This window comes from Taurulus bubalis (assembly GCF_910589615.1).
Source record: "Taurulus bubalis genome assembly, chromosome: 12".
Lineage (NCBI taxonomy): Eukaryota > Metazoa > Chordata > Actinopteri > Perciformes > Cottidae > Taurulus > Taurulus bubalis.
Window position 1 is genome coordinate 15,827,327 of NC_136600.1, and position 27,422 is coordinate 15,854,748.

At 39.7% G+C, this 27,422-nt stretch overlaps 4 protein-coding genes and 1 long non-coding RNA gene across 5 annotated transcripts; 4 read left to right on the plus strand and 1 right to left on the minus strand.

The window, feature by feature from the left end:
* Nucleotides 1-1,324: 1,324 nt before the first annotated feature.
* cnfn (cornifelin) lies at nt 1,325-1,916 on the plus strand (the record flags this gene model as incomplete). The annotated part of the gene is made up of 3 exons (XM_079227257.1): nt 1,325-1,448; nt 1,530-1,666; nt 1,827-1,916. The coding sequence occupies 3 exons, from the start codon at nt 1,325-1,327 to the stop codon at nt 1,914-1,916; spliced, it is 351 nt and encodes a 116-aa protein (XP_079083383.1).
* Nucleotides 1,917-5,715: 3,799 nt separating this feature from the next.
* tlr21 (toll-like receptor 21) lies at nt 5,716-9,346 on the plus strand (the record flags this gene model as incomplete). Its single annotated transcript, XM_079227258.1, has 1 exon — nt 5,716-9,346. One exon carries the CDS (start codon nt 5,716-5,718, stop codon nt 8,644-8,646), a length of 2,931 nt encoding a protein of 976 aa, XP_079083384.1. The 3' UTR covers nt 8,647-9,346.
* Nucleotides 9,347-14,152: 4,806 nt separating this feature from the next.
* pafah1b3 (platelet-activating factor acetylhydrolase, isoform Ib, gamma subunit) lies at nt 14,153-17,421 on the plus strand. Its single transcript, XM_079226998.1, has 6 exons — nt 14,153-14,187; nt 14,490-14,583; nt 14,945-15,034; nt 15,139-15,255; nt 15,413-15,535; nt 15,948-17,421. Exons 2-6 carry the CDS (start codon nt 14,503-14,505, stop codon nt 16,206-16,208), a joined length of 672 nt encoding a protein of 223 aa, XP_079083124.1. The 5' UTR covers nt 14,153-14,187; nt 14,490-14,502; the 3' UTR covers nt 16,209-17,421.
* Nucleotides 17,422-19,810: 2,389 nt separating this feature from the next.
* On the plus strand, nt 19,811-20,830 carry LOC306744394. The gene is made up of 4 exons (XR_013771099.1): nt 19,811-19,858; nt 20,001-20,102; nt 20,218-20,292; nt 20,493-20,830. It is a non-coding gene; the product is annotated as an uncharacterized lncRNA (long non-coding RNA).
* Nucleotides 20,831-20,838: 8 nt separating this feature from the next.
* ceacam1 (CEA cell adhesion molecule 1) lies at nt 20,839-27,248 on the minus strand (the record flags this gene model as incomplete). The annotated part of the gene is made up of 10 exons (XM_079227259.1): nt 20,839-21,408; nt 21,760-22,023; nt 22,496-22,795; nt 22,893-23,144; nt 23,259-23,531; nt 23,649-23,806; nt 24,979-25,207; nt 25,328-25,609; nt 26,682-26,972; nt 27,194-27,248. 10 exons carry the CDS (start codon nt 27,246-27,248, stop codon nt 21,317-21,319), a joined length of 2,196 nt encoding a protein of 731 aa, XP_079083385.1. The 3' UTR covers nt 20,839-21,316.
* Between the last annotated feature and the right edge of the window lie 174 nt (nt 27,249-27,422).

The following is a 27,422-nucleotide window of genomic DNA, read 5'->3' on the forward strand; positions in this document are numbered from 1 at the left end:
GTGGTTATAATTATAGTATTCAGTTATTATGAATAACCTGCTTCTAAAACACCAATAACAGTCATTTGGGGTTTGGGATGGCAGTGCTGTGTAAAAAGAACTGTCAACATTAATCACAGATTTAGAGCATATAAGGTTTTACAGTGGTCCTACTTGTGAATTAAGTTGTCAGTTTAAAATTATGTTCATAAGAAATTCTTATGAAAGTAGGAAAAGTCATGAAATATCAAGGTATTAAAACAATTTAAAGTATGCTTTTTGAGTTGTGAAAGAGGACCAGGTGTCTCCAGTGTTTAGCAGCAGGACATGTTTATAAATGTTTAGAAGAATATATACAGTTGTTGAGTTGCATAGGTATAATGCTAAAGCACAGTGTAATTCAATTCTGTAATGTATCACTTGCACTTTATTGATCTCGGGCAGGCAAAAAAGAATCTGGAAATTAACTTTAATCTTTTAATGTTTTCATCATACTATATGCCACATGTATTGCATTACATCTGTACCAATGTCAAAGGATGTATCATAGCACAAGAGTACAAACCATATTTCAACTCAGGTGTGTGCTTGAGGGTCCCAGCTCATATTAAATTCCCATTAACAGAGTTGGACCCACAGTGTGTATACACACCACGCCTGCCATAATGGTGAAACCTGGTTTGTAAGTTGCTGAAATACAAATATGCACTATATGCCCACTTTGTTCTTCAATTACTTCAATGCTGATAAAGACCACGTCATGTACGGTGCACTCATTTTGAAAGGTGATACGCCCCAAAACTAAACACTTAGGTTTTGTCTTTACAAGATGACTGCACCTGCTCAAATGGCCATTGTTTGCCATTTCATATCAGCACTGAAAATGGGCTCTGGTGCAAGAGTGAGGTCAGACTGGATATAAGAGTTGTGGCCATGCCTCCAACCTCCTATTTGTGGATTAAGCCCCGGACCGTCTGCATCGTCAGGGGCCATACGCGGACCTCAGGAGGAGAGACCAGGTGAGATATGGAGCAATGTTTCCTCCAAACTGAGTCTTTTGGTTTTCATTTAAATGAACTGCACTGAACTGATATTGTGGATTTAATGCCTCTCTTTCTTGCACTATTAATGAAATGAGCTTAAATTGGCTCTCGTGAAATGAAAACCCGCAGAAGCTTTGACGGCACAGGGCAGGACAAGGTTTTTGTTTGGGGGAAACGTTGCTGCAAATAGGGCTAGAAAATGTACCATGAAGTGAACTGGTATCTTTCATTTTAAATATTGTGACTTTGTATAATATTATCTGTTTTTAGATTTGAATATTCATTTGCCTCTCCTCACAGCAATGACGTTCCAGTCAAATGTGATCAACTCGCAGCCTCAGGTCTCCGTCACACAGTACACTGTGTCGTCCGGATTATCGGATTGGAGTTCAAATGTGTGCGACTGCTGTGAAGACTGTGGTATCTGTAAGTATTTGTGGAAGCAAGCAGAAATTAACCAACACTGCGAAATGAATTCCAATGTGACAAGGCGCCTCTCACCTCCAGGTCTTTGTGCAACGTTCATCCCTTGTATCCTGGGCTGTAAGGTGGCTCAGGACAACGGGGACAGCTGCTGCCTGCCCTTCCTTCCAGGTGCCATGATTGCTTTAAGGACAAGCATCCGCAGCAGATACCACATTGAAGTAAGTGTGTTAAAATGGTCTAGACCAAAAAACAATGATACAATTCATTTCTATACTCAAAGGGTGATGCTATTGTGTTGTAACTGTGAATCTAGAGACGATATCGTTCACCCCAACCAATATTTGTTTTGAGATAACTGATGTTTGTGCTTCTTCCCAGGGCTCGGTGTGTGACGACTGGGTAGTCATGGCTTGCCTGCCGCTGTGTGGACTGTGTCAGATGGCACGAGAGCAGAAGAGGAGAGGATAAGGAGATTGGACGTTGACTATAACTTTAAAAAAAAAAAATATATATATATATATATATATGTGGAAAATAACAAGGTTGATCAGGTTAATAATTCAGATGGATGAAAAATAAACAAAATTTACATTTCACCAAAACTTTCACACTCACTAACTGTGATGAAATTGTCTTAATGCAACAAAGCAGTGAAGAAGGAAATGAAGGACAATGCCTTTCACCGTACAGTAAATCAGCATTTATAGTGGTGAATTTACACACATTTATTTTGGAGTGAAATTATACCTGAACACTGTTTTTCTAGTATACAATGTTATTCAATAATGTATATCAAGTGTTCATCTAGTATCCTATTAAAATTAGTAATTTACTTGTTTAATTAACTAATGTATATTCATTCACTATACAGTATTTCAATAAAGAACTCTTGGGATTTTGATGTTGTGACTGGAAGGAAAAGAATGGGTTGCACCCATGTTCCTCTTTCTGATTTGGTATGTATATAAGATATCCACAGTTCAGTGCGAGCAGCTCTCTGAAGAAGAAGGTGAGGCCGTCATGACATATTATATTATTTTAACTTACAATATAGTAACATAGTTGGCAAAAACTGGCTAGTATTTTTCTGATCACAGTGAAAGATTGTAACGATTCTGTGTGCGATTATGAGATGGTGACTTCTCACAGTGTCACCGTCATTTGCATTTTCTGGGACAACAGTCAGTTTGAGACTAAAAATACCTTTTTTTTTTAAAGTGTATGTAAATGTACGTATAAATGTAGGACACATAATGGGAGGATGTTTACGACATAAAATGTACAAGGAGTATTGACAAATGCTGGGGTTACTCATACGACGATTGACAAAATGTCGTAATATTTTACTCCTCTGTAGTCCATTCCTTTAGTTAGTAGTATTCTTCGGGCCAAATTATTTGCTGTTTAGCCAATATCCAGCATCAGATCTGTACTATAACAAAGTAAAACAAATGTCAGGCGGTAGAGGAGGAACACAAGCACAGACTGAAAAGGGATATGAAAACATCTTAAAAGAGGAACCCAGTTTTTCTTGTATAAAGTTCAGATTTCTCTGTAAATACGACAATACCTCAGGTTCTGTGATAAAAGACAATTAGAGGAACCTGGTGAAACTGGAGTTTTGGATTGAGTCGGGATGTGTTCAAATAATTGGTATGTGTTAAAATAATATATGTAATAATGTAACAAAGTTAACTTTTGGTTTCACATGGGACACAAACAGCGGGCCCCCTGGGTTAAAGTCCTGTGTTTGTGTGAGCCATCCACTACACCTTTAACCCACTTTGTATGTACTTTATTCGCTCTTTATATAATGGCCGCTCAATAAAATGGGTGCTGGGTAGGATCGAGCGTTGAGCAAAACAGTCTAAGGCATGCTGTGTATGAAGAAGGCTGCTTTTAAACTGTGTGTCACAACAGAGGCTTTTGCGTGGTGTAACTTGTCAAACTTGAAAAACCTGCCGTAATAGTGTACTGTGACTTCAGAGTTGTCATTCTTCCATGTAAGCAGATTAGTCGCGGCTGTTTGCCATGGACTGTCTCAGGTCTTGTGGACTATCATGGGCTCCTTCGTGTTGAAAAGTCCTTTCTTCTTCTAAAGTCATACCTTTACAATCATCTCCTCAATCTGCTGGTTCACCCCGGGCTAAAATAGGATGTCACAGTTATGTTCACTAATTGCACTATTCTGCATGGATTTGGGACAATATCTCTGCATGCAGTGAGGTAGGGATGAGGATTTTCTCCCCCTTGAATATGGTGTCATTTATCCTTGAAAGTTCATTTTGATGGTTCCAGTATTCTGCTGTGCTCTGAGGGCACATTCTCCTCAGAAGACCCGTTCTCGATTGTCTTTCTCAGTAGCATTTCCTTTTCAGTCTCTGGTGTACGGTGGTCATAATGCAAATAGTGAAATTAAATTATGTAAACAACCACTTCCTTATCGGCGCCTTTTCATGTAAATTTACACCAGAAGCAGGTGGGAAATGATTTCTAAAGGAATCTAGTTGTAGTCTTGCAAATACTAACCCTAAATCGTATAGTCTGTGACTAAAAACTCTGACTTATGACACATGATAGGAAAGGGTGTCAGTCAGTGTATGGTAAGCTGCTCGATACTGTCTGTACCCGTGTCCGTGCTTTCTCTGAGGCTGTTGCTCTGGCATATTTGATTTCACTGTCTGTTAGTGAGTTAGATGCATAGCCAATGTGGTTGCCCTGGTGCAGCAGGACTGTAGCCTAAGTTCTTTGCTAAAGTCAAATTATGTTAGGAGTAGACTCTTGAGATTATTTTTCTGAATGCTTTATACCTTTCTTTTATCCTCTGTGATGTTGCTCTTGAACAGACCAGAAAACAATAAATCCTTAGAAGTTTAAACTTGCTACGGGCAGCTTGCCAGCATCCCAGTCCACATGGGGTCAAGGAACTCCAGTGATGTGAACATCATTGTACTTTGACAATGATGTTGTTTCTCAAAGTCAGGGAAGGATCCTTCAGGGGCAAAGATGGCATATCGTTGGATCCCGCCAAAGGACTCTTCCAATGTCCAGGATCCTTCAGTTCTACTGAGGACTGAGTCCTTCGTTCAGAGGATTATGAAGGATACACAAGTGTATTCTCTGCGCTCCTAAAACACTCATGCCCCTATGCTCACGATGTATTTCCTGCCCTTTGAATTTGAACTAGGGGAAACATGCCGGTTAATTTCCAGTTCTTTTATTTCAGCAGTCCACCAAAATCTGTTTCTGAACAAATTTGAGGCAAAACAATAGAAATCCAGTTGTTGAATCTTTGCTCATATTAGAACCTATATAAGTGAAGTCAAGGCTGAATTTAAAAGTGTGTTTCAACTTTCGTTGTGCAACGACAGATTAGTTTAGTAACAAACTCGTTCAGCGACAGACTCCTGAAATTCAGACTGTTGAGCAAGCTATTAATAGCATTGAGTCCGGTAAACAGCAGAGAGAAACAGCAGGGGCAGAGCTATCTTCACATCTATCTCAGTGAATTAAGACATTATTTTGACCAAACCAGAGTTGGTGATTGTTTCAAGTGGAAATACTTTCAGTTTTAATGAAGTGTGTTTTACAATCGCTGAGGTAAAACTGCTGTGATTTACCAATGGAATCTGGCGGCTTTAAGTAGAGCATATGAATTGCATGTTTTATACCTTTATAAATCGTAATAATTGTAAAGTTACTCTTTAATAGGCCAACATGTTGTGAATGTGTGTACATTGTTTTGTAAAATGCTAAATCAATACTCCTACTAGAAATTGTAACGTAATGAATTATTTTAAATAGAGCAAAGAAATAAACCAAACCGGTACACTCGTCAAACCCATCCTTCCCAGGAAGCATCCTTGTGTTGACTCCCATGTCTTGTTTTGTACAATATAATACATATATGTAATATACCAGGGACACGCATTGAGATTGCACTGATAATCTTTATCTGTATATGAACCAAACACAATCAAGCACGGTTAAGCAGCCACAAAGGATATTTGTTATCATCTCATAGTTCTAACATTGCTGATAACCAAATCTTACTAACATATTCTACATGAATATTACAAAATGTACAGTATGAATGGTGAATAAAACATAAGTTCTGAAATTCTGCTCTCTTTCCTCAGATTCCTGCACCTCTTCAGTTCAAGAGCCCTTCTTCAGACATTTGCCACATAATATTCAAACAAACCAACAAAGAAACTGATGAAAGTAATTTAAAAGGACGTGTTTTACCGATGTGAAACCAGACAAAATGGCAAGTCGAATTTATCAGCTGTTGGCAGTAACAGTCGTCCTCGGTGCCGTTCAGCTCATCAGTGGTTACAGCTTCCAGAACTGCATTGAAGACCCGTACTCAAAACTGCAAAGTTTCAACTGCATCCGTCGCAAGGAAAACAAAATGTCTGCTATCATCAAGGACCTTCCACCATCTGCCATCAACCTCACCATCTCCATTAATCCTATTTGGCACATTCCCAATAATAGCTTTGCTCATCTACAAAACCTTCAATATCTCAAAATGGATCATAATCACTTAAGGATCATTGATGAATTAGCTTTCAAAGACTTGCCTCAACTTAAGTCTCTCAATGTGTCCTTTAACAACATATCAGAGCTCAACCCTTCTGTGTTTCAGGACCTACGCAACCTCACCTTTCTCTCACTGACAAACAATTCCTTAAAGCAGCTCCCCGAGGGAATTTTCTCCACTCTTCTCAATCTGAACACTTTAATCATGAGACAAAACCATATGACAAATTTTTCCGGGATTGCGGAGTCTGTGTCACATCTGAGGAATCTGAGAGTACTAGACCTTTGCTTTAACAAGTTGACCTCTCTCAGCCATTTAAATGTGTCACTACCCAAATCTCTCACGATATTATACATATGTAGAAATAATCTGTTGACATTAGGATGCAAGCAATCGTTTCTCGGGTTCATCCAGCTACTGGATTTGTCATACAATCCCAGGCTCCATACGATGGCTTTTAAAGGACTCGATCTCAGACATGTAAACTATCTGCGTTTGCGCTCAACAAGTGTCAAGGTAGTGGAGTTTTTAAACATCAGCAATATCACTGCAAGTCACGTGGATTTCTCTGGCACGGGTCTGCACAATGACGACCTGCTCATAGAGCTATGCAGATTGTTAAAGCGAAAAGTGAAAAGGATTCCAAAATTAAGCTTGGGTGTTAATGGGATTGAGAATCTAACAAATTACACACTGTACTATTGTCCGACAATCACAGGGACTTTGGATCTATCCCTCAACAACCTGAAAAGCATAAATTGTCTGAAGTTCCTCAATCAACAGAAATACATAAAGAGTATCAATGTAGAGCATAACCATCTCACTTCCCTTCAATCCTGTAAAACACAACGTATGGTTTATTTGAACAAGCTGGAGGAGCTGAGTTATCGTTACAACCGCATCCTCTCTGTCGGCTCTTATGCTTTTTATTATACACCAAATGTCAAGACGCTAAAGCTTAACATAAACACAATTGCTTTTCTCGATTGTAAAGCTCTCAAAGGGCTCAAAAGGCTTGAGACACTGCGTTTGGATAATAACCTTTTAACTGATTTGTTCAATTTCACCTTTGAAGATAATTACAACCTAAAAATCCTTAACCTACGCAACAATCGCATATCTGTCATTTTTGATAGGACCTTTCACAGTCTCAGGAATCTAACTACACTGGACCTAGGAGGTAATAAGATCACTCATTTTCAGCCATCTGGCCTTGATGGACTAAAAAGTCTGTCCAAATTTTATTTAGATGGAAACAACCTCAAACAGATTGACTCTTCCCTCTATCGTGTATTTCAAGATACACTAACAGTGCTGGATTTACAAAGTAATCAGATTCACTTCCTCAATGAACAGATAATTTCACCCTTTATGAATCTCAGCAAACTCAGTGATCTGAAACTGGATGGGCAGCGGCCGCATGGCCTCACTGTTTTACCCCGCACTTTTTTCCGTGGCCTCCACTCACTGAAATCTCTGTATCTCACCAACAATAACATCTATTATCTTGCACCCGATGTCTTCGATGATCTGACAGGCTTACACTTCATCACATTGGATAACTGCTGTGTTGGGGTGACACAACTACAACCAGGAGTCTTTAAAAATCTGAGAAATCTGACCAAATTGACAGTAGAAAATATGGGTATTCAGAATCTCTCAAAGGAGGTTTTTGGGAATCTCACACAGTTACGCACACTGCAGCTCAACCGTAATGTTATGCAGAGCATTCATGTTGATGTACTAGAAAGTTTACCTAACCTCCACTACCTTGACATGCGTAATACTCCTTTAAGCTGCACCTGCGAGAACAGCTTACTGCAAAACTGGACAGTAAAAAACCCACATGTGCAGGTGGTCTATCTCTACAACATGCCATGCCCACAAGATGCCAAACTTAATTTCTACAAATTCGACACCAAAGTTTGTTACATAGATCTAGGAGAGTACCTCTTCTTAAGCACAGCAGTTGTGATCTTTCTGTTTGCAGTAACTCCTTTACTTTATGTCAAACTCTACTGGAAAATGAAGTACGGCTACTATGCGTTCCGTTCCTGGTTTAGTGAGCAGTGGCGCATACTCAGAGAAAAGGAGGAAAATTGCAAATACGATGCATTTATTTCCTACAATTCCTCCGATGAACAATGGGTCATGGAGCAGTTAATGCCCAACCTGGAGGGAAATGGATCGTCTTTTAAACTTTGCCTGCATCACAGGGACTTTGAGCTGGGCCGTGACATTGTGGACAACATCGTCTCTGCTGTATACAGCAGCCGTAAAACTATTTGTGTGGTGAGCAGGAATTTCCTGAGAAGTGAGTGGTGTTCTCTGGAAATCCAACTGGCCAGCTACCGACTCTTTGATGAGCACCGGGACGTTCTCCTGCTCGTGTTTCTGGAGGAAATCTCTGAGAGGCAGGTGTCGTCCTATCATCGCATGAGGAAAGTTATGTTAAAAAAGACTTATCTGCAGTGGCCTGGCTCAGACTGCACTAACCCGACACAGGCCCAAGAGCTGTTTTGGAATCAGCTACGTAGGGCAATAAGAAGCGGGAGCAGACCAGAGGCCGAAGAGAAATACAGTGAAGGTTCGAAACAAGAAGAAACTGTAAATGTTGAGACATCAGATGAAAACTATTACTTGCTACCTTGAAAATATTTGGCAAATAAATGTGTGATTGTCAAGATAAACCTCTCAGTACGTGAAATTAACAATCACATGTTCTGCTGCTGCGGGAGAGCGTCATTAAATGTGGTGTAAATGCGATGAATTGTAAGAATAATAATTCATTCAAGCATGAATCAGAAATTAAAGCAACACCTTGTGCTCAGTTTATTTAGGAATGTCTTTTATATTGTGTGGATTAACCACTGTACATGTTTATGGTTATCTACACTTCACACTTAACATATCATATTACATACATTATTTGCATTTTTGCACTCTCCTGTTGTTTGTTGTTGTTATTATAATTTTATTTACACCTCACGCTTAATATGCACATAAATACTTGCACTTCTACTGTTTAAGTTAATTTAATTCCTAAATTAATACTGTGTTATTCTTTCTTTCATCTAGCTATTTTATTGTTATCTGTATTAGTATTATTATTGCATATATCTTATATATCTTTCATCCCTGTTGTTTTTATTCTTATCTTATTTTCTGTGTAAAGGGCTGCTACTCAACACGAAATTTCCCCTTAGGGATTAATAAAGTATATATTCATTCATTCATATTATTGCACAAATGTGTTGAATTAAAACATCAAATGAATTTCACAATAGCATATTCTTGGTTAAAATTATTGGTCTGTAAATAATTTCCCATCATAACACCCGTGTTGAAGAAGATGTGTGTACAGTTCTGCATATTAAAAATGTTTAAAAACACATAATTATGGGTTTCTATAACTCAGCTGCACATAGGACAAAAGAAAAAGAGGTGACTCTTGAGATGTCAGCTATTACCATTACATTTAATATTGTGTTTTTAGTAAAATATGAGGACACAACATATTATTTCGTTGACTATGAACAAAAAATCTTGAGGGTATGAATTAAGAGAGCATTGTGTTTTTTAGCCATAGAAATGTTCACAAGCATGTCTATGCAGAGCTGCAAAACAACTTAGTACAGTCTCATAGGAGGGAAGGACCATTGTTCAGGGCTCGGGAAAGAAGAAAGGGGAGCTGCTGGGTCTCTTTCAAGGGTGTGAGATGGTGGGTAATGTATCATGTCAGTGTGGTGGGACCTGAGGGGAGGGCAAGTTGAAGGATGACTGAATTGGCTCAAAGGTTGGAAGCTCTGCAGAGGATGGTGCAGTTGAACAGAGAAGGAGGGAGCAAAAGAGTATCTGTCAGTTTCAAATGGGTCTTTCTCCTGGGGGAAGTGCATTGGCACTGCTGAGCGTCTATCTGGCAGCTGTGTTGGATAAGGAAAGAAAGGCTGGATGTTGCCACTACTGTATTGAGACCCACTGCTCCCCTTTGGAACTGCTCTGGTGTGGTTAAAAAAGATTTTTTCAAAGGGATCAAACATAGCAGCCTTGTTGTTCTTTGGCTTGTTGAAACGGTCTTCCCAGTGCTGAGATACTGAGGCCTTTTCTCCCCAGCATGAGGTGGGAGAGAACAAATGATCACTGGCTGTACCTCCAAAGGGCTCAAAGTCCATGCAGAACTCAGGAGTGTAAGGTCTGAGGATATCATCCACAAGGCTGACCGCGGTTGCCATAGGGCTTGTCGGCCATTCAGCAGTCTGTACATGAAAACCAGAAAACATTTTATTTCCAGAGTGACGGAATATTCAATTATCTGAGGATTACTAAAGGAAGGCTAACAGCTGGACCATATGTGAAATGAACTAAACTAAGAAAGTAACAGAGCAAATTAAGATCTTACCTGCTCCAGGTTTTGGTGTGATTGTGGCCTGGACTTCCAGTTAAAAGGTCTACTTCCCATCATTTTGAAAGATGTGGTTTTCTGGGTGTCGAAACATGGCTGACTCGCCGTGTCAGCTTGAAATGCTACTGCACCTAAAAAGAAAAAGGAGGAGACAACTGAAAATTGCCCACAAACTATAATGTGTACAATGCTCACTAATGTTCATATGATAGGGTCATAATAAAAATAAAATAGTCGCTTTGTTACTAGTCCTGTACTGAGCTTCATAAAAAAGGGAATTTAGTACTAAAAAGACAGTAACTTGCAAAGACACAAGACGCATGCAGAACATACTGTACACGCCTGCCATTGCGGATGATTGACAGATATACATCTATGATAATGGACTTAAATAGAATTGACATGCAAAGAAAGAAAGTAATGCTCCAACAAAGGCAAAGAAGACCAAAAGCTAGTGAACACAGATGGAAACAATGGTTTGAAATCCGCTTTGCAAATGTTTTACACCTCAAGGATACACTGAAATAAATAACACTGAATGTAAACATCACTTTTGTTGACAGAAAACTCCACAGGGCAGCTTTAAAGACGGCCAACTATCACTGTATAATAAACAGTATTATCAATATTGAGATGAATTTGTTATTGATACAAATACTAAAGTTTTTTTTATAGGTTTTTAAACATCAATAATGTTGGTTAAATGTATTATACTTTTACTTATTCTCAATGAGAACTTAACCACCATATTTTAATTACAATAAAACATACAGTAACATTGAGGCATCACTTAAGCAACCTTTATGTTTTAATAAATCACTATATTCTTTGTTTATAATGAGAATCCCAGAGTTGTCTCGTATTTCAGTGCCTACCTGGAGGAAAGAGCTCATCTATCATAGTTGGCTCCTGATCCTGGACTTTCTTTGTTGGCTCAACACCAAAGCTGAGGCCTCGGTGCACCTCAAGCAGGTTCTTCTGAAGCCGGGGTCCATGCCTCTCCTGTAGAGCTTTCAACAGCACCTCCCTGCTCTCTGCCACCAGGTTTCTTCTCCTCAGAAGTGGGAACTGCAGACAGTCACATAACCTTGCTGCCACTGCACTAACAGACTTGGATGCGCAGCGAGCATCTTTGCTTCTATCCTGCGTGTCAAAGCCGCCAACAGTGTGTGAGCTGGAGAGCTGAACTGGGCTTGGGCTGAGACCATGAGCTTGTGTTTGGTGAACCGGAGACTCCTGGTTCTTTGAGGTGTGCTCCACAGTTGAAATCAGGTCGCCCCTTGCGTTCCTGTTTAAGGTCTTCACATTTTCTTTGACAACAGTGGGAGTCAGCAGTGACCCTCTGCCCTTTTCCGACATGAGAGGGTTTGTCTTCTTGCTCTTGATTATCACGACATCGCAGGAGCTGCGTTTAGATGAGATGCTTTTGACATTTTCAGATGAAAGATCAATCTTTTGCTGCGGTCTCTGCCCCGGTGTAATATCTGATCCTTGACTGATTTTCTCCTCTTTCTTCCGGCAATCATCATGAGCAGATTTATTTTCAAATGGCAGAACCTCAGTAGTGTCAGCACCCAATAAATCTTTAGTGAGGTACGGAGAAGGAAGGTGAGATTTTGAAGACGGATGTGAAGTATAATTTTTCTTTTCTCGTCCTCGATGTCCACTTTGCCCTAGTTTCCTCTGCTCACTTAACAAGCGTTCTATGTCGATAGACTTCACCTCATGGTTGAACAGGCCATGGTGTCCTATCAGGCCATGGTGTCCTATCAGGCGACTGTCCGTGATTATACTAGGCTCTTGTGCAGCAGGAATGACATTTGGAAATGGCGAATTTCTCCTTTTAGCACAAGGACAGCAGTTCTGGAAATATGCCATGTCTTTACTCATTTGGCTTTGGCCATGAGGATGGCGATGCGCTTTGGACTTTGAGGCTTCTTTCCCACCAGCTCTCATCTGAGTCCTTTTCTTGCGGCTCCTTAGTCGTTTAATTTTGGGCTGCCCGTCGGTCTTACTGCTCATTAAGCAAAGTTTTGTATCTGTTTTTTTAAACTGCTTGTTGAAAACATTGAATAACTTTCCTTTGTCCGATACAACTCTGCCACACACGTGGCTCATTCTGCACCGTATTCTGTTGGAAGAAAACTGCATTTAGAAATGTTTAATACTGTAAGGAATAGATAAACAAACAGCTGGGCAACTTCATCAGGATGCTGTTACATTATCAAGCAAATTAGTTATGTTTCAATGACAGTGGTTGAATCCAAATGTTGAGCCTCGTGTGGACTGGGACATTTTGGATCATAGATAGTGAGACATGTTTCTTAATAGTTAATGACAATACAGACATTAGGACTTAATGCAAGATAGTGTAAAGTCTCTGCTGTGGATAGTTAAGCAGAGACAGACGATAGTTGACATGTACGGAAAAATATTCACTTCACATGATCATCAACTGTTTCAACTGAGGATCCTCACAATGGGAGTGGTATGATTTTTTTCCCCCTAAGTTGATTAAAAACTAACCCGTCTACAGGTCCTTTTAGATAGTGTGCAATATTTACCCCTTGATTGTTTATGCATCACAGCAACATCTGCACTCTGATAATAAAAACACTGATGTTCTTCAGACCCAGTTAGTCATATTTTGAGAACAAAAATCTCAACAGTGCGCAGGTTTGACAATAGTGCACACATCTTTAAGCGGTGATGGCAATTAGATGAACGTGTATGATATCAACTGAAACTTTTTGCTTGACTGTAGACTACATTCATAACAACTGACCAATGTGATAGACCTTTCTTATAGTGGGTCATGGCTGATCTGTCTCCTCTCCACATTTGCCTTCCCATAATGGGCAGAGTGGCTCTTGTCAAATGCACATAACTCCCATCTCCACAAAATATTCAAATTGACTCGTAAAAGTATTTCATGGTGGGAAAACTGGAAAAACTAAATAGCTTGAGCGACAGTGGATCAGGGCACTATTTCCAGCACATAACGCTATATTATGTGTACCGTGTCAAATGGCCTTAACTAAATAAATGTTCATACCGTCACAAAAAAACAATAAAAAAAACTGATAAGTATTGCGCATTTTGACTAAAGGCTAACAAAACGTTTGGATCTTGAATGTCTTCTCACTTAATCAGATATCAAGAACGAGTTAATGTAACTTAGCCTAACTGTGAGCTAGCGTTATGCTAGCTATTTATGTGGTCAGCAAACAGGTGATAAAAACGTCAATCACCAGGTGCACATTTACCTGACACACACGTGTATGACTTCAGAGTGTTTAGCTGTAGCTGCTAAGGAACACAGAACTAACCTTAACTTTAGATATATGTCATACGAGACATAAAGTAAATCTGTCAAAAAACTTTTTTGTACAAACCTAAAATCGTTAATTAACAGCGCTGCTTACCGACAGTCGTTTTTTGGCCACTTCTGTCGCTGCTCAGCAACACGTCGTAGTAGAGGCGTTTCTTTGCGCAGCGACAACTCCCGCGAACACCAACGAGCCGGGCGAATCCACTTCCATAGACGAGTAGGTAAAACGGTCTCAACTTTTATATTCTTCTTTGCTTGAACAGCGTTTGAATTGTCATTTCTTTATACGGTATGTTCTTCAATCCAACAAAAAGCACGTACCACCGATAAAGTATCGAACAATTCTAAATTACACGTAAACATATATGCTGTTGCCCGTGGACAACAATGGTACGTGCAACTATAGTGAAAATGTACTTCCTGAAACTGAATTGGGAGATGACGATTTTTTGATTTCATGGTAACCTATGTTCATTAATATCTCTAAATGTAGCCGCTAAATAAACCTCGCTCCTTCCCATTTAGCATAATACAGAGTTGCATAATTTAACGTTAAAAACTATTTGCGTTACTTGTGTGACTGGTGTCTCTGTAAAACTAGCGACATCAATATGTGTTTCAGCAAGTAGGCTAGCTGCTGTGGCTAATTCTACCAACCTCCTTAAATCTAGCTAGCAGTTTCAGCTATCGTCTGAGGATTATCGGTTTGTTTCCGTTGTGAAATAGTGCCAACAACCCGACGTGATTGCTTTCCCAACACAGATAGAGCCAAGTCATGAGTGCAGAAGACCCAAACCCAGCCGCCACACCCACTCCCTGTGAAGACACCCAGGGAGATGGACGATGGATGTCTCTGGTGTGTGAAACAATATTATAATGAGTTTTCTGTCACTTCCCCAGGTTTTCCACAGCTGCAGCACAACAGTCATGAATTCCCAGGTTTTATGAGTCTGCATTGTTGCTAATGTTCAGTTTTGTGGATAAAACTAAACAGATTTGTACACAGTTGATTAAAACATTTAAAAAACACGATTGTGATAGTAAATTAAAAGCTGTGTTTAGTTTTTCATTAGATTGACATGGGAATATGCACTGATATTAGTTAGATCCACTGATAACATATTATTTCTTGGATTCAACCTAATTTATTTGTGTATCTGAAGTTCTCATGTAGAGTTGATTTCTTACTTCGTATATTTGTCTTTTTCTCTTTGCAGCACAACCGATTTGTGTCCGACAGCAAAGACAAAGAACCTGATGTCCTGTTTGTTGGAGACTCTCTTGTTCAGCTCATGCACCAGTTTGGGGTAAAACATAAACCACACACTGAACTGTCTGGTGCTGTATACAGAGTGTGATAGCGTGAACTTTGGTTTCAACACGTGGACTCTTTGTTGTGGTTTGTCTACAGATATGGCGGCAGCTGTTCTCCCCTCTTCATGCCCTCAATTTTGGGGTGGGTGGTGATGCAACACAACATGTGCTGTGGAGATTGAGCAACGGCGAGCTGGATAACATCAGCCCAAAGGTGCATATCACTGCCAAATATAGAGATCCTGATTGTGCTTGTTTATTCACACAGTAGATTAATTGTGCTTATATGTGTGATAGATTCCAAGTGTAATGACCCGAAACTATCAATGGCAGATGCTCAGTCATGAATTCCTCTCTCTGTGTTGTTATAGGTTGTGGTGCTGTGGGTAGGAACTAACAATCATGGTCAGATTGCTGAACAGATCTGTGAAGGCATCATGGCTATTGTCCAAGTAATCAAGAACAAGCTCCCAAATGCTCGGACACTTATACTTGTAGGTCTTTTTTCTGATTCATTCCTTAAATAAAGTGTTTATCTACTCACCTGTCTGTCAAACATGACAAATGGAAGTTCATACAATCATCCGACTGCACAGTGACTCCATCCCTTTGAGTTCCATCTAACCTTTGTGAGACTATTGAAACAATAGGCTATTGAACTGTGCGTTAACTGTTTGGAGATGTGCTACATCTCAATTGTATTTAAAAAGCTAAAATGGATCTACGTGTAAGCTTGCTGCATCTTTGGGGCTACAAACATCATTGGTGATTCAACTGACGCGGGTGGGAAAGTAACATCTCATTACATTTTTTTTACATTGATGTATGAAATACTTAGAATATTACTAAAAATGTGAATATGTGTTCTATCTTAAAAACAATAACATCCTTGCATCTGTTTTCCAGGGTGTATTGCCCAGAGGTAAATTGCCAAATCCTCTGCGGGAGCGAAATGCCAAGGTGAACGAGCTGGTCCAGGAGGCTGTGTTGTCACTCCCCCACGCCTCTTTCCTCAAGGTGGACCCAGGCTTCGTCCACTCCAATGGTAGCATCTCCCATCATGACATGTATGATTACCTTCACCTGACCCCTCAGGGCTACCAGGCTGTGTGCGAACCCCTGCACGCCCATCTCAAGTCCATGCTAGACAAGCCTGCAGAGAACTGAGCAACAAGCGCACAAAATTACACTACCACAGTGGTCCTCATCCCTGGTCCCAGAGAACATCACAATTGGCTTATTAACACTTGTATGATGGATCAAATCAATTACTTGGGGGTAAGAGCTGCACACATTTTTGTGTAAGTCCTCTTCATGGCCAGGGTTGACGACCACTGCTAATGGGACCATAAAGGTTAATTTGTGTTTATGATACAGTAAAACAATTAAATGTGCTGTGCTATAGAGAGACAAAGTCTGACCTCAATTCCTGGTTATCATCTGTTCCACTAGCTTTTGGTTTTTAAAGTGTTTTTCCATTGAAGGGTTATTTCAATCCTCTGCTGATGAATAGGATAAGGGGAACTCCCTGGCTGTCATCCATCGGGGTCAGAGCCACACAGTGAAATGACGCTTGAAGGATGACACTGGATGTCAACAGTTATAGTTTCTGTAGGTCAAAACTTAAGTTGCTGCACATGATTAAGAATGATATTTATAACTGTGCCCCATATCTCGTCCTTTTAGCCTTCAGCCCTCAAGAAACTATAAAAGCCCAATTTACCTCAGAATATAGACAGATATCTGCTTTTCAGGAGAAAACATTTCTATAACAAAATGCATTGCCTGTCCGAGGCTACTGGAACAGAGAGTAGTTGGAAAAGGTTGTGAGACCTTGGCTCTTTAGGTGCTAGGATATGTCTGGTAAAAAAAATACGAGATACAAGAACTGCCCCTACCAGGAAATTGCTGTAATTTGTCATTTTGGTTTTTCAGTTTCACTAAGTTACATTTATTTGGCAATAGCTTTATTTACTTTTGTGATGTCTGGTGTCTTTTGTATATGTTAATTTGAATGACCAAATGTTTTTGATTGACCATTACTGTTTACTTGCCTTTTATCACGTCACATGTCTCATAATTGTCCTTGTACCTTTTTGCTCCACATATTGTAACGGCAACAGATTTTGACGCAGGAGGCTGTGTTGCAAACATGGATGTATTTGAGTAGCTTGTGAAGTTGTATAGATATATCTAAAGTTGCTTGTGCTTCAAGTTTAATCTCATCTGCAACATAATGGCCAATCAGACCATTTCCAAAGGCTTTTACTTCACACTAAAATGCTTCTGAGCCTCTTATAGAAGGATTGTGCCACAGAACTTGAATTATGCTTCAGGACGGCTGATTGTGTAAGAACAATGCATTAAATATGAAAAACTGTTTTAGTGTCCCTTGACTGATTGATCAGATCTGCATGCTGATACTGAATAAGATGCATTGATGTATTGTCACTGATGCGGTGCGCCATTTGTATGCCTCAAAACTGAATTAGGAGATTCATTGCGAGTACACCTACACAGATTCGGTCCAGGGCCCTATTTCTCGTACCTGGCTTACTGAGTTAGCGGGCTAATTGTCAGGATAAGATGACGTAGTTCAGGCTTTCTCGGTTTCTCGAAGCAAGCTTAGATAAATCACCATAGCAACACATCCAAAAATTTAAACCTGCTCCCGGGCAGGCTTACTGAAATTCACTGGATAAACTGGACACTCCCACCGGACAAAAAAGGCAGCTCACTTCCTCAATGATAAAGGAGCGATATTAGTTATTAGATATTAGTTTTATAGGGAGAGAGTTCTTTCAGATCGCCAGGATCCATCCTTTACATTATCATGACTTCCTGTACGCGGTGATATAGATTTTGCCGGCAAGACATAATTTATTTACGAGAGCTTCTCGAGCCGCGGACATTGATCACCACAGGCGCAGCTGATCGCCCGTCTCAGACACAGACTATCAGCCGCTGCATGCCGCTGTTCTTAAGTTTATTTAGCTCTTAAGAAACTTATGGATGTGTTGAAAGCACTCATAATTATATGACAGTGTTATTAGTACACCATACATATCATTATTGTAGAACATGATTAAGGTGATCGTGATTAGAATACAGAGAATCACACACAATTTATTTTCACTGCTTCAATTGATTGAATTTCTGATTATGAATAATGCATACATACTGATCCGCCCATACACATATTCAAACTCATATACACATATATAGTACATGATTCATACGTCCATACAGTACATATATCCTCATAAGTATATATTTATTCGTAAATATAATCTGATTGATTTGGGTGATGAAGCACTTCAAATTAGCCGATACATTTTCTCAACACTGACGCATTTAACTTGTCTGATATATTTGCGACGCTTATGTCTCGCAGCGGGGGCGATGTTAAAGTTGCGTTCACGGCAACAATGTTGCAAAAACGTTGGAATATTCGCAACGCGTTTGCTGTGAATGACTACGGTATTGACTTTCTCATATGCCTTGATGATCATCTCCTGCTTCTCATTAGAGAAATAAAAAGAGGTTCCTCTGAGTTTATTTGCCATTGTACTGTTAGAACATCGTGGTGTCAGTGCTCGATTATTATCCCTTCTGAAGAGGAGCGGGCGCGCGCATTTATCCAGATGACTGACGTCTGGCTAGAATTAACGAGACCGTTTCAGCGCGGATCAGCCGTGAAGAAACCCAGATAGCCTGATGTCAATCATCTCGCTAATTTTAGCTGGAGATTAGGACATTTGCTTGACTTTGTTTAGCCAGGTACGAGAAATAGGGCCCAGCAGAGATTTATTGCTTTCATTCCAGTCCCAGGCATGCTTGTTAGCAGAGAGTTGTATTTCAGTAACTTTAGGAGGTTGAACAAGTCTCACTTTGCCCATTATCTGCATTCAACATTCATAACACTTAACCCAATACCTTATACTTACAATGCTGCCAGTTGTCTAGATTATAGCAGGCATGATCTAACATGTGATAATGGACGACTTGGCTCAGCACTTTGATTGATTGTGGGCCAATCTGTGTAGCATGAAATACTTTGGCCAGGAATTTATAATTCACTATACACTACACCAACCAAATTAGAGGATCTAATTCAATTTTGACATCTCAGTTTCCTTTACGTTGGCTGCAACAGATACTGAAGACAACATTCAATCTCAGCTGTGTCTCAATGTGAGAAAGCATGAACACCTAAATACATAATAATGAGACCATGTCAGAAAGGTTTCACTTGAGACTTAAAACATGGGCACATCTGGCATCCAAATGTTATTTTAGTGCAGGTCAGTATCATGTGGGTCCCTACATTTCTCACGTCAATGAGCCATTACCAGAACCACCTTTTCTGGCAAAGGTACAGGTTTCCTGTATTCACAGTCACCCACTGTGAAAGGTGCGGGTTGGGCAGGCTTCATGCTTCACATACCTGGCAGCCGATGAATTTGCCACAGCTTTAATTTCAGACATCAACACCATCCTTTATAAAGAGCCACAACAACAACCATGTCATTCTTTCTCTGGGGCTGGAGTTAGTGCACATGCAAGATTTCTTTACCTGGACTTACTGTATTGGACTGGCTGAACTACAACATGGGATCAAGGATGTTTTTGCTGTTGGTTCTTGTACTGCTTGTATTGACTGATCACAGCCACGGTATTGTATAATTTATCAGAACGAGACAATGTACTAGGTTAGAAAAGTAAAAAATCACATCCTGTGCTTTTTTTATTTTGTTTTCTTCAAGGAGTTCCTGAGACAGATGCAGAATCATTGGTTGTCAACAAATTCACCGATGGTTTGTGAGGTTAATGTTTAAAACACATTTTCCACAAGAGTAGTTTAATATGTATTGAGTTTTTTGGCATTTGCATTACTTCATTAAATGAAATTATTATCATTTCATTTCATTTTCAAGTTTGACATCAATTGTGTCTTAGCCTCTGCTGTTGGAGAACCACGGACCACCGCACATCCAGCCAACATCCCAAGACAGCACACCAGACTGTGTAATTGTGAGGGTGAAAGCGACATTATCAAAGGTGTAAAGTGAACAACGCATCTCTGTTTATATGTAATCAGAGCCTGAGTATCAGTGTAGTGCATTTCATCCTAACCCCTTCTGCTCTTTTGTCCTTGTGTATTTGGGTCACGTAGGAAAGGGAAGAGAGATGGTAAATAAACACTGTGCTTGTCAGCAATCTGGCAGGCGCAACGGCAAGTATGGACAATGTAAGTGACGTGTTACATTTTTTGAAATTCTGAATATAACAAAGTAAAAACTGACGTCTTGCATTCAGTATTTCCCCTGTCTTAAACTGGTGATTATTAATGTAAATACTCTTCAAAAGTGAGGTTTTTAAATATTATGGATGGTGAACTTATTCTTTTTTTTTTTTTCTTCATCTGTCTGGAATTATTTAAACCGCTAGTGAAAACATTGTGCCAGAGGAAAAAAAATAAGAATCTGAAAAGGTGCAGCTGGTTTTCCAAAAGAAGAAGAGGTGAAGAACCGAAGAAGGGCGGTAACTCCAGGAAGTACGCTCCCAGTGTCCCTATATGAACAACATAGAAGAAGCTGATACACACATATCATTAACACTGTGTATAGCAATATTAATGTAATGTTTACTGTCATACATATTTCTTCCTATCTTGTTTTTTTAACAGCAAAGTGTTTATGACAATGTTTCCCTAATGTAAGTTTGCATGAATTAAACTTTCTGAATCAGCACAAAGACAATATTCTTCAAAATAAAAGTCCCCACAAAATCGATTCTGTTGATTATTTATTGATTAAGAAATAAATACCATAAATTAAAGCATGCTCAGACTTACATACTGTTTGGATATTATTACGCATAACAAAAAAAGCTGCTGGTGTTCAGAATGAAGAATTGCAGGTTCTACCAAAAGAGTATGCAGGTATTTTAGAGGAATACACTTGTTAAACTATGTCATGAATTATTTGTAATAAACTACCTGAAGGGTATTGACAACAACAACCATCACAATAACACTAACAGAACTATTTTTACTAATGAAAATAAATCAATAGATACCAATACATATGAAACCTCAACATGAATTTAAATCTGTCACATTTTTTAATTTGTCTTTGTATTTTCAGCAAAAACCATAAGACCTGATGAAGTGGCATCAGGTTTTGGATTATACGGTACCATTTCTTTAATTTTCCAATAAAACTGTTAAGACTGTAGTGGGAGCCAGAGGGCTTGCTATCTGACTGTATTTCTCAGTGCAGAGAACTCAGTTGAACAGCACAGGCAAACAGACCCATCATTATCAGAACACCTTGGGATGGGGAGTGGAGGGCGGAGGCATGAGCTAAGAGAGATAAAGAAACAGAAATGATGACAAATCAATCACATGTTACATTTAATACAACTTGCGCTATCTTTAACTGTATAGAGCACCTATTTTGGTAATGTTTTAACTGTAGTAATCACTTGCAAACAGATTTAGTAGATGAGTGTAATCATTTTTGTCTTTCAAATATTCCACATAAAGCAAGCAATGCAAATAAACAAAAACTTTTGAAGATGATCAAAAAGATTAGATTTAGATTCATCCAAAAAGTATTTCCACATTTGTGGACAACAAAGAGGATTATTATTATATTTGGCTTGTCAGCTCATCAAATATCACCAAATTACATTTAAAGAAAGGGTCACTCACCAGCAAAGGCTTTGGTCTGGTACATTGTGATGTTGGTCACAGGGTTCGTCGCCTTACATGTGTAGTTTCCCTCATTCTCTTTCGTCCCAAAGAAAGTGATGACAGAGCCCGTGATGACAGAGCCCGTGTTCAGAGCCGCTAATGGCTTATTGTTTAAGAACCAGTGGAAGTTACAATCTGGCCGAGAATCCGCAGAGCATGTCAGGGACACGTGGACATCTTTTGATGAATTTGGACCAGAGATGTACACACTCAGAGGGCCATCTGCAAACATACACAGAGAGAGGTCAGAGTCAAGTTCACAAGTCTAAAGCCACATATGTTCTGAACAGCATTTCAAAAACCCATTATGGTATTTCTGATCGAACTGGAACCACTGTGTGGTAATTACCACACAGTGGTTCCAGGTTAGTAAATATGAATTATTTTGCTCAATTTCAATCACCAGATTATTAAATCTGCTTAAGTCATGTATACATAAATCTCTTTTGTAAAATCAGTCCCATGATCAACAGGGTGCTCATGTTTGAGTTAAGATAATTGTAAAGATAGTGGCAGTTTTTGAAGAGGTGATGTTAGTGTAATGTTATTCTGATGATGATATAAAATGATGCATTTGGTTCTTCCTTTACACTACTGTGAGGGATTTTCGTATTAATATATTTGTCATGCCACCTTTTTCAAAACCTGTTAAAATTGACTGAATGAGACAAACAAACAAATATCCAACACTCACAGTTCACCAGGAGCATATATTTGGAGCTTTTATGTTGACCCGCCTGATTGGTAGCCACACACTGATATGTGCCCTCATTGTGCAAGGTCAGCGGAGTGAAATGCAGCATGTTGTTTTCAATGTAGGAGGACATGTAAGGATCTGCGATGGAGCCCGTCAGGTTGTGGTGCATGTTGCCCTGCTTGTTGTACATCATCCAGTAGATCATGTCATAGGGCCCAGTGACGTCACAGGTGAGAGTGAAGTTTTCAGAGTTGATTGGAACTGTGTTGTTTCTGATCATCACTGACCTTATCGCCTCTGTGGACAGAAAACACAGCGGAAACCCATCAGTATGTGATTGGTTGGACAGTGACACGACACGCATTGAAGGAGTCAAACCCATCGATATTCTTACCAATGACTGTGAGCATCTTGGATGTTGTGGCCTTCTTTCCCGTCACATTATTGTAGGCCTTGCAGGTGATTTCTCCACTCATATTTAGCGCCAACATGTTAGTTGTAAACATGGAAGAATTGGCCACGTTGGAGCCATTGAACCACCAGCTGAACTGACTGGGAGGCATCGACATGGCAGAACAGTGGAAGACAGCGTTTTGTCCCGTCTCAGCAAAAGCTGGCCCATAAATCATAGGTGTTTCTGGTCCAACTGCAACAACAAAGACGTGTACAGGCTCTCTTTGTACCATATGTATTGAAATAGCTTCAGATGATGCATTACAGTATATGAAACTGAAATGAATCCTTATTAAATGTTACTCACAGTTCACAAGAAGCATGTATGGAAGGCTGGTCATGTTCCAAATGGCATTAATAGCCATACACTGGTAGTGTCCAGTATCATTGTGTTGGAGTGGGTTAAAACCAAGTGTCTTGTTATCCAAGTAGAAAACAGTTGTGTTGTCTTCATGCAGTCGCTCACCATTTTTCATCCAGTAAACATGGTCAGCAGGTCCAGTCACATTGCATGTTAGGTTATAAAACTGACCCTCTATGGCAGTATACATTGGCTTTTCCACTTGTACATATACTGAATCTGATAACAAAGCAAAACATTACAACAGTTAAGTGGTTCTCTCATGTGCCACCTGTCCTGTTTGTCTGTGGCAAAAACATTTTCACAGCAACATAAAAATGGAAATCCAAAACTCACCAAAAACAGCGAACATCGTGTATACAGTGCTGTTTTTGCCGGTGATGTTGTTGAAGGCCATGCAGATGTACTTCCCGCTCATATTTAAGGTCAGAGGTCCAATCACTAAATGTGAGCTGTTCGCCACCAGGGAACCATTGTAGTACCAGCTGATGCGGCTGGGAGGGTTAGAGGCACTTGAGCAGTGTAAGGTTTCCAGTGTTCCTGTCAGAGCCATGGAATTCCCCGTGATCACTGGTTTCATTGGGCCATCTTTGAATATCAGACAATACATTAAAGAAGTTAAACATTTTATATTACAACTCTTTGTGTCTCTGCAACATAGAGTGAGTTAGAGATCAAAAATACTCACAGTTTACTTCAACTGTGTAGGGTCTGCTGGTCATGTTGCTCACTGAATTAAAAGCCTGACACTGATAATCCCCATTATCTGAATGTTGGGCGTGGGTGAACATCAATGTCTTGTTGTTCATGTCAAAGGAGGTTCTATTGTCAGGTGTAATAAGTTGACCATTCCTCCACCACTGAATGCTGGTAACAGATCCGTTCACTTCACAATGCAGACTGAACGGCTCATGAAGTATTACTGGTCCACCTGTGTGATTCACCACAACTTCTGCTATTGGCTCTGTAGAAGGAGAAGGGATATGAGTAATTGAAACTCACACGTGAATCATTTTCAAGAAACAGTTTCACATTGTGGGGAACACAATCATTTAACCTTTTTCTTTCCAAGAGAATAACGAGAACTAAGCCTAGCTTAGCATACAAACTGGAGACAGGGAGACACAGCTAGCTTGGCTCAACCCGCAGTAAAAAAAACCTGCGTCTCTAAAGCTAATTAATTACCATTTTATATCTCATTTATTTATTTCCTCCAAAATAAGTGTAAAATGTGTCAACTGGCAACATCACGGTTACAACAAGATTTCCGGAGGTCCTGGGCAAGAAATAGTTAAGCATGTAAAACCACAACTATATGTCTTTATACTTCGGTATTTGCATAGATTGAGGATATGAGATATAATGTGTTAATTAGTGAGCTTAAGAGGCGCTGCTAGGCAGAGCAAGGCTAGCTCTTTGCTGGTTCTTATCAGTCTTAATGCTAAACTTAGCTAACTGGCTTCTGTTTCAGGGTCAATTCTTTTATCTAACTCGCTGCAAGAAAGCAAATAAGCATACCCCTCAAAATGTAGGACAATTTCTTTAAAATAATCTAAACGTCTTTCCTAAAATAAACAAAATAAAAGGCACCAAAAAAATGCCCCCCTAAAATAACACAGATCCAACCTTACCCATAATCCTGATCATTGCACTTTTGCTGCTGAACCTTGACGTTACTGTGTTGTGAAAAACGCATTGGTAATTTCCTGAGTTGCTCTCTGTAACCGTCTCCAGTTGAAGCTGTGGGCCAAACTGATTTAGGTACATCCCATCAACCATCCACTGCATCGTCGCTGGAGGACTGGACTCCGCTGAGCATGCCAGTGTGATGTTCGATCCGGTTATGTAGGTGGACCTCATGGGCATGATCTTCATCGTTATGTTACTTGGACCATCTGATGAAACAACAAGAAGGAAATTATTTTAGGAGTTAATGTTGAGTGATTTTTTTTTACATAAGCCTATATACAGTATGAAATTACTGTTTATATGAGCTCTCTTTAGTGCAAACTCACAGCTGATGTTCAGATGTACAGGGAGACTGCTTTCATGGCTCACACCATTGGACACATTGCACCAGTACGGCCCCTCGTCATAGCGAGTCACCCTGGACATGGTGAGAGTGGCACCTCCATCGCTGAGCTGTACTCCCCTGCCGGCTGTGACCACTGAGCTGCCGTTCAGCCAAACATAGGACAGGGACGAGCCGTTGAGCACAGAGCACGTGAGAACTGCTGTGTCATTGAACTCCACCAGGTTGGTTGCGTTTGCCCTCAGAGTCACATTTGAAATAGGCACTGCAAAGAAGGAAATTAACTCTTTTTAAAGTTTTTTGGAAACATGGGATTGCAGTGGACAACAGGTGTTGTGTCCTCTTTCAATAGGAGGCAGAGAACATGACTTGAGCAAAGTTTGAATTAGCCTCTCTAGCGGCATTGCTCAATAGATGGCAATATTGGTCTGATGGTCGGCAAGTCGAACACTTGGATCTCGACTGAAATATCTCAACTACTATTGGATGGATTGCCAATATGCTTTGCACAAACAATCGTATCCACCTGATACAAAACAAGTTTTTTTTCTATTTTGAAAGTTTTTTTTCTATTTTTTGGGGGAGTTTTTCCTGATCCGATGTGAGGTCACGCGGGACAGGGATGCTTTATGTGTACAGATTGTAAAGCCCTCCGAGGCAAATTTGTATTTTTGATTTTGGGCTACACAAAATAAATTGAACATTAAAACTCTTAACATTTCATCCAGTGCCATCATCTGGTCAAAATTATTATTTGTTGAGAATTTTGCCAAATTATTGCTAAAAATAGTGACATTATCAGCCTCAGCTGTACTTTAAGGTAAGTGCTTAATACAATAATATAAGGAACACTAGCATTTAGTTCAAGTACAGCCTCAGAAGGCCATTCATATGTAAACTCTTAGTAATGTTTTAGACTGTACTTCACTTGTGTTAAATTCACTAAGAGGTGACAGCAGTATTGGACTATTAACTTTGCGTGACAGTAGTATTGGACTAACTCCAAAATATTTTAATATATATTCATGCATGTTTGGTGATTTAGAATTTTTTTATTATATTAAAATGAAAAGAATTTCAGTCAAAATGTCCGAATTATTTAATTTGAAGACTGAAACTAAAGACATGAGACCAACATGGGACTCCAACAAAGCTGAGTAATTCTCCAAAATATTGCAGGCAATGTGGCCGTTACAACTCAAGACTTCCACGCTGCTCTAGTCTTTTGTCTTTTAGGTTATGAGTATGCAAGTTTGTGTATAGACTGAGTTTTATTTAAATTTGAGCAAATATATAAAGGAGTGAGACAACATAAAAAGTGATAAAGTGGTCCTTACCTTGGACTGACAGTTGTAACTGAGCGCGAAAAGAATTCAGTGCCTGTAATGTGTACACTCCAGAGTCTTCCACCTGTACTGAACTTATCGTCAATGATGACAAGTTGGAATCCAATGTAACCCTGTCAATCCAAGGGGCAGTTATTGTTGGCATTCCAGAGATAATCCACACAATGATATTATTGTCGAACATCCACACCCCTGAGGTGGCATTGTGCTGGCTGTAAAGTGTGACATTGCTGCCCACTGGCAAGGGGTTCTCGGAGGCTTGTATCTTCGGGGCCGGTGCAGCTGGGAGCAGAAAGCAAGGAACACGCGGTCACCCTTGAATGTATTTTTTATCTGCATGCATATATTGAATACTAAAATACGCATCAAAGCACTTACAAACACATAAAGTAGGACATTTAGAACTACTTTTTCAATCAATAAGAATATAACATGTCTCCCTTCTCTGAACTGAATCAATATAATGAAAAAAAAAATATATTCAAGGTCAAAATTATTCTTACCTGTTGCAAAGGTTATCGTGAACAGGATAAGGGCAAACACTACTGGAGACTCCATTTCACTCTTCAGTTTCTTGTTGGTTGGAGTCTTCTTTGCCAGCTAAATTGACTCTGGCTGTGATCGACAGAAATCTGGCGATATCGTAAGGTCACAGCCGACTTTTAATCAGCAAATATTTGCTCTGCTTTACTTGAGCGTTGTGTTCTCATGATGTAAATGCTCACCCCTACC

What these genes read in the sequence shown, in the direction of transcription:
- pafah1b3 (XM_079226998.1), top strand. Translation starts at nt 14,503, where the DNA reads ATGAGTGCAGAAGACCCAAACCCAGCCGCCACACCCACTCCCTGTGAA. An exon ending in AGCTCATGCACCAGTTTGGG is followed by an intron (nt 15,035 to 15,138) that starts GTAAAACATAAA and finishes GTTTGTCTACAG; the next exon opens with ATATGGCGGCAGCTGTTCTC. An exon ending in ATGCTCGGACACTTATACTT is followed by an intron (nt 15,536 to 15,947) that starts GTAGGTCTTTTT and finishes TCTGTTTTCCAG; the next exon opens with GGTGTATTGCCCAGAGGTAA.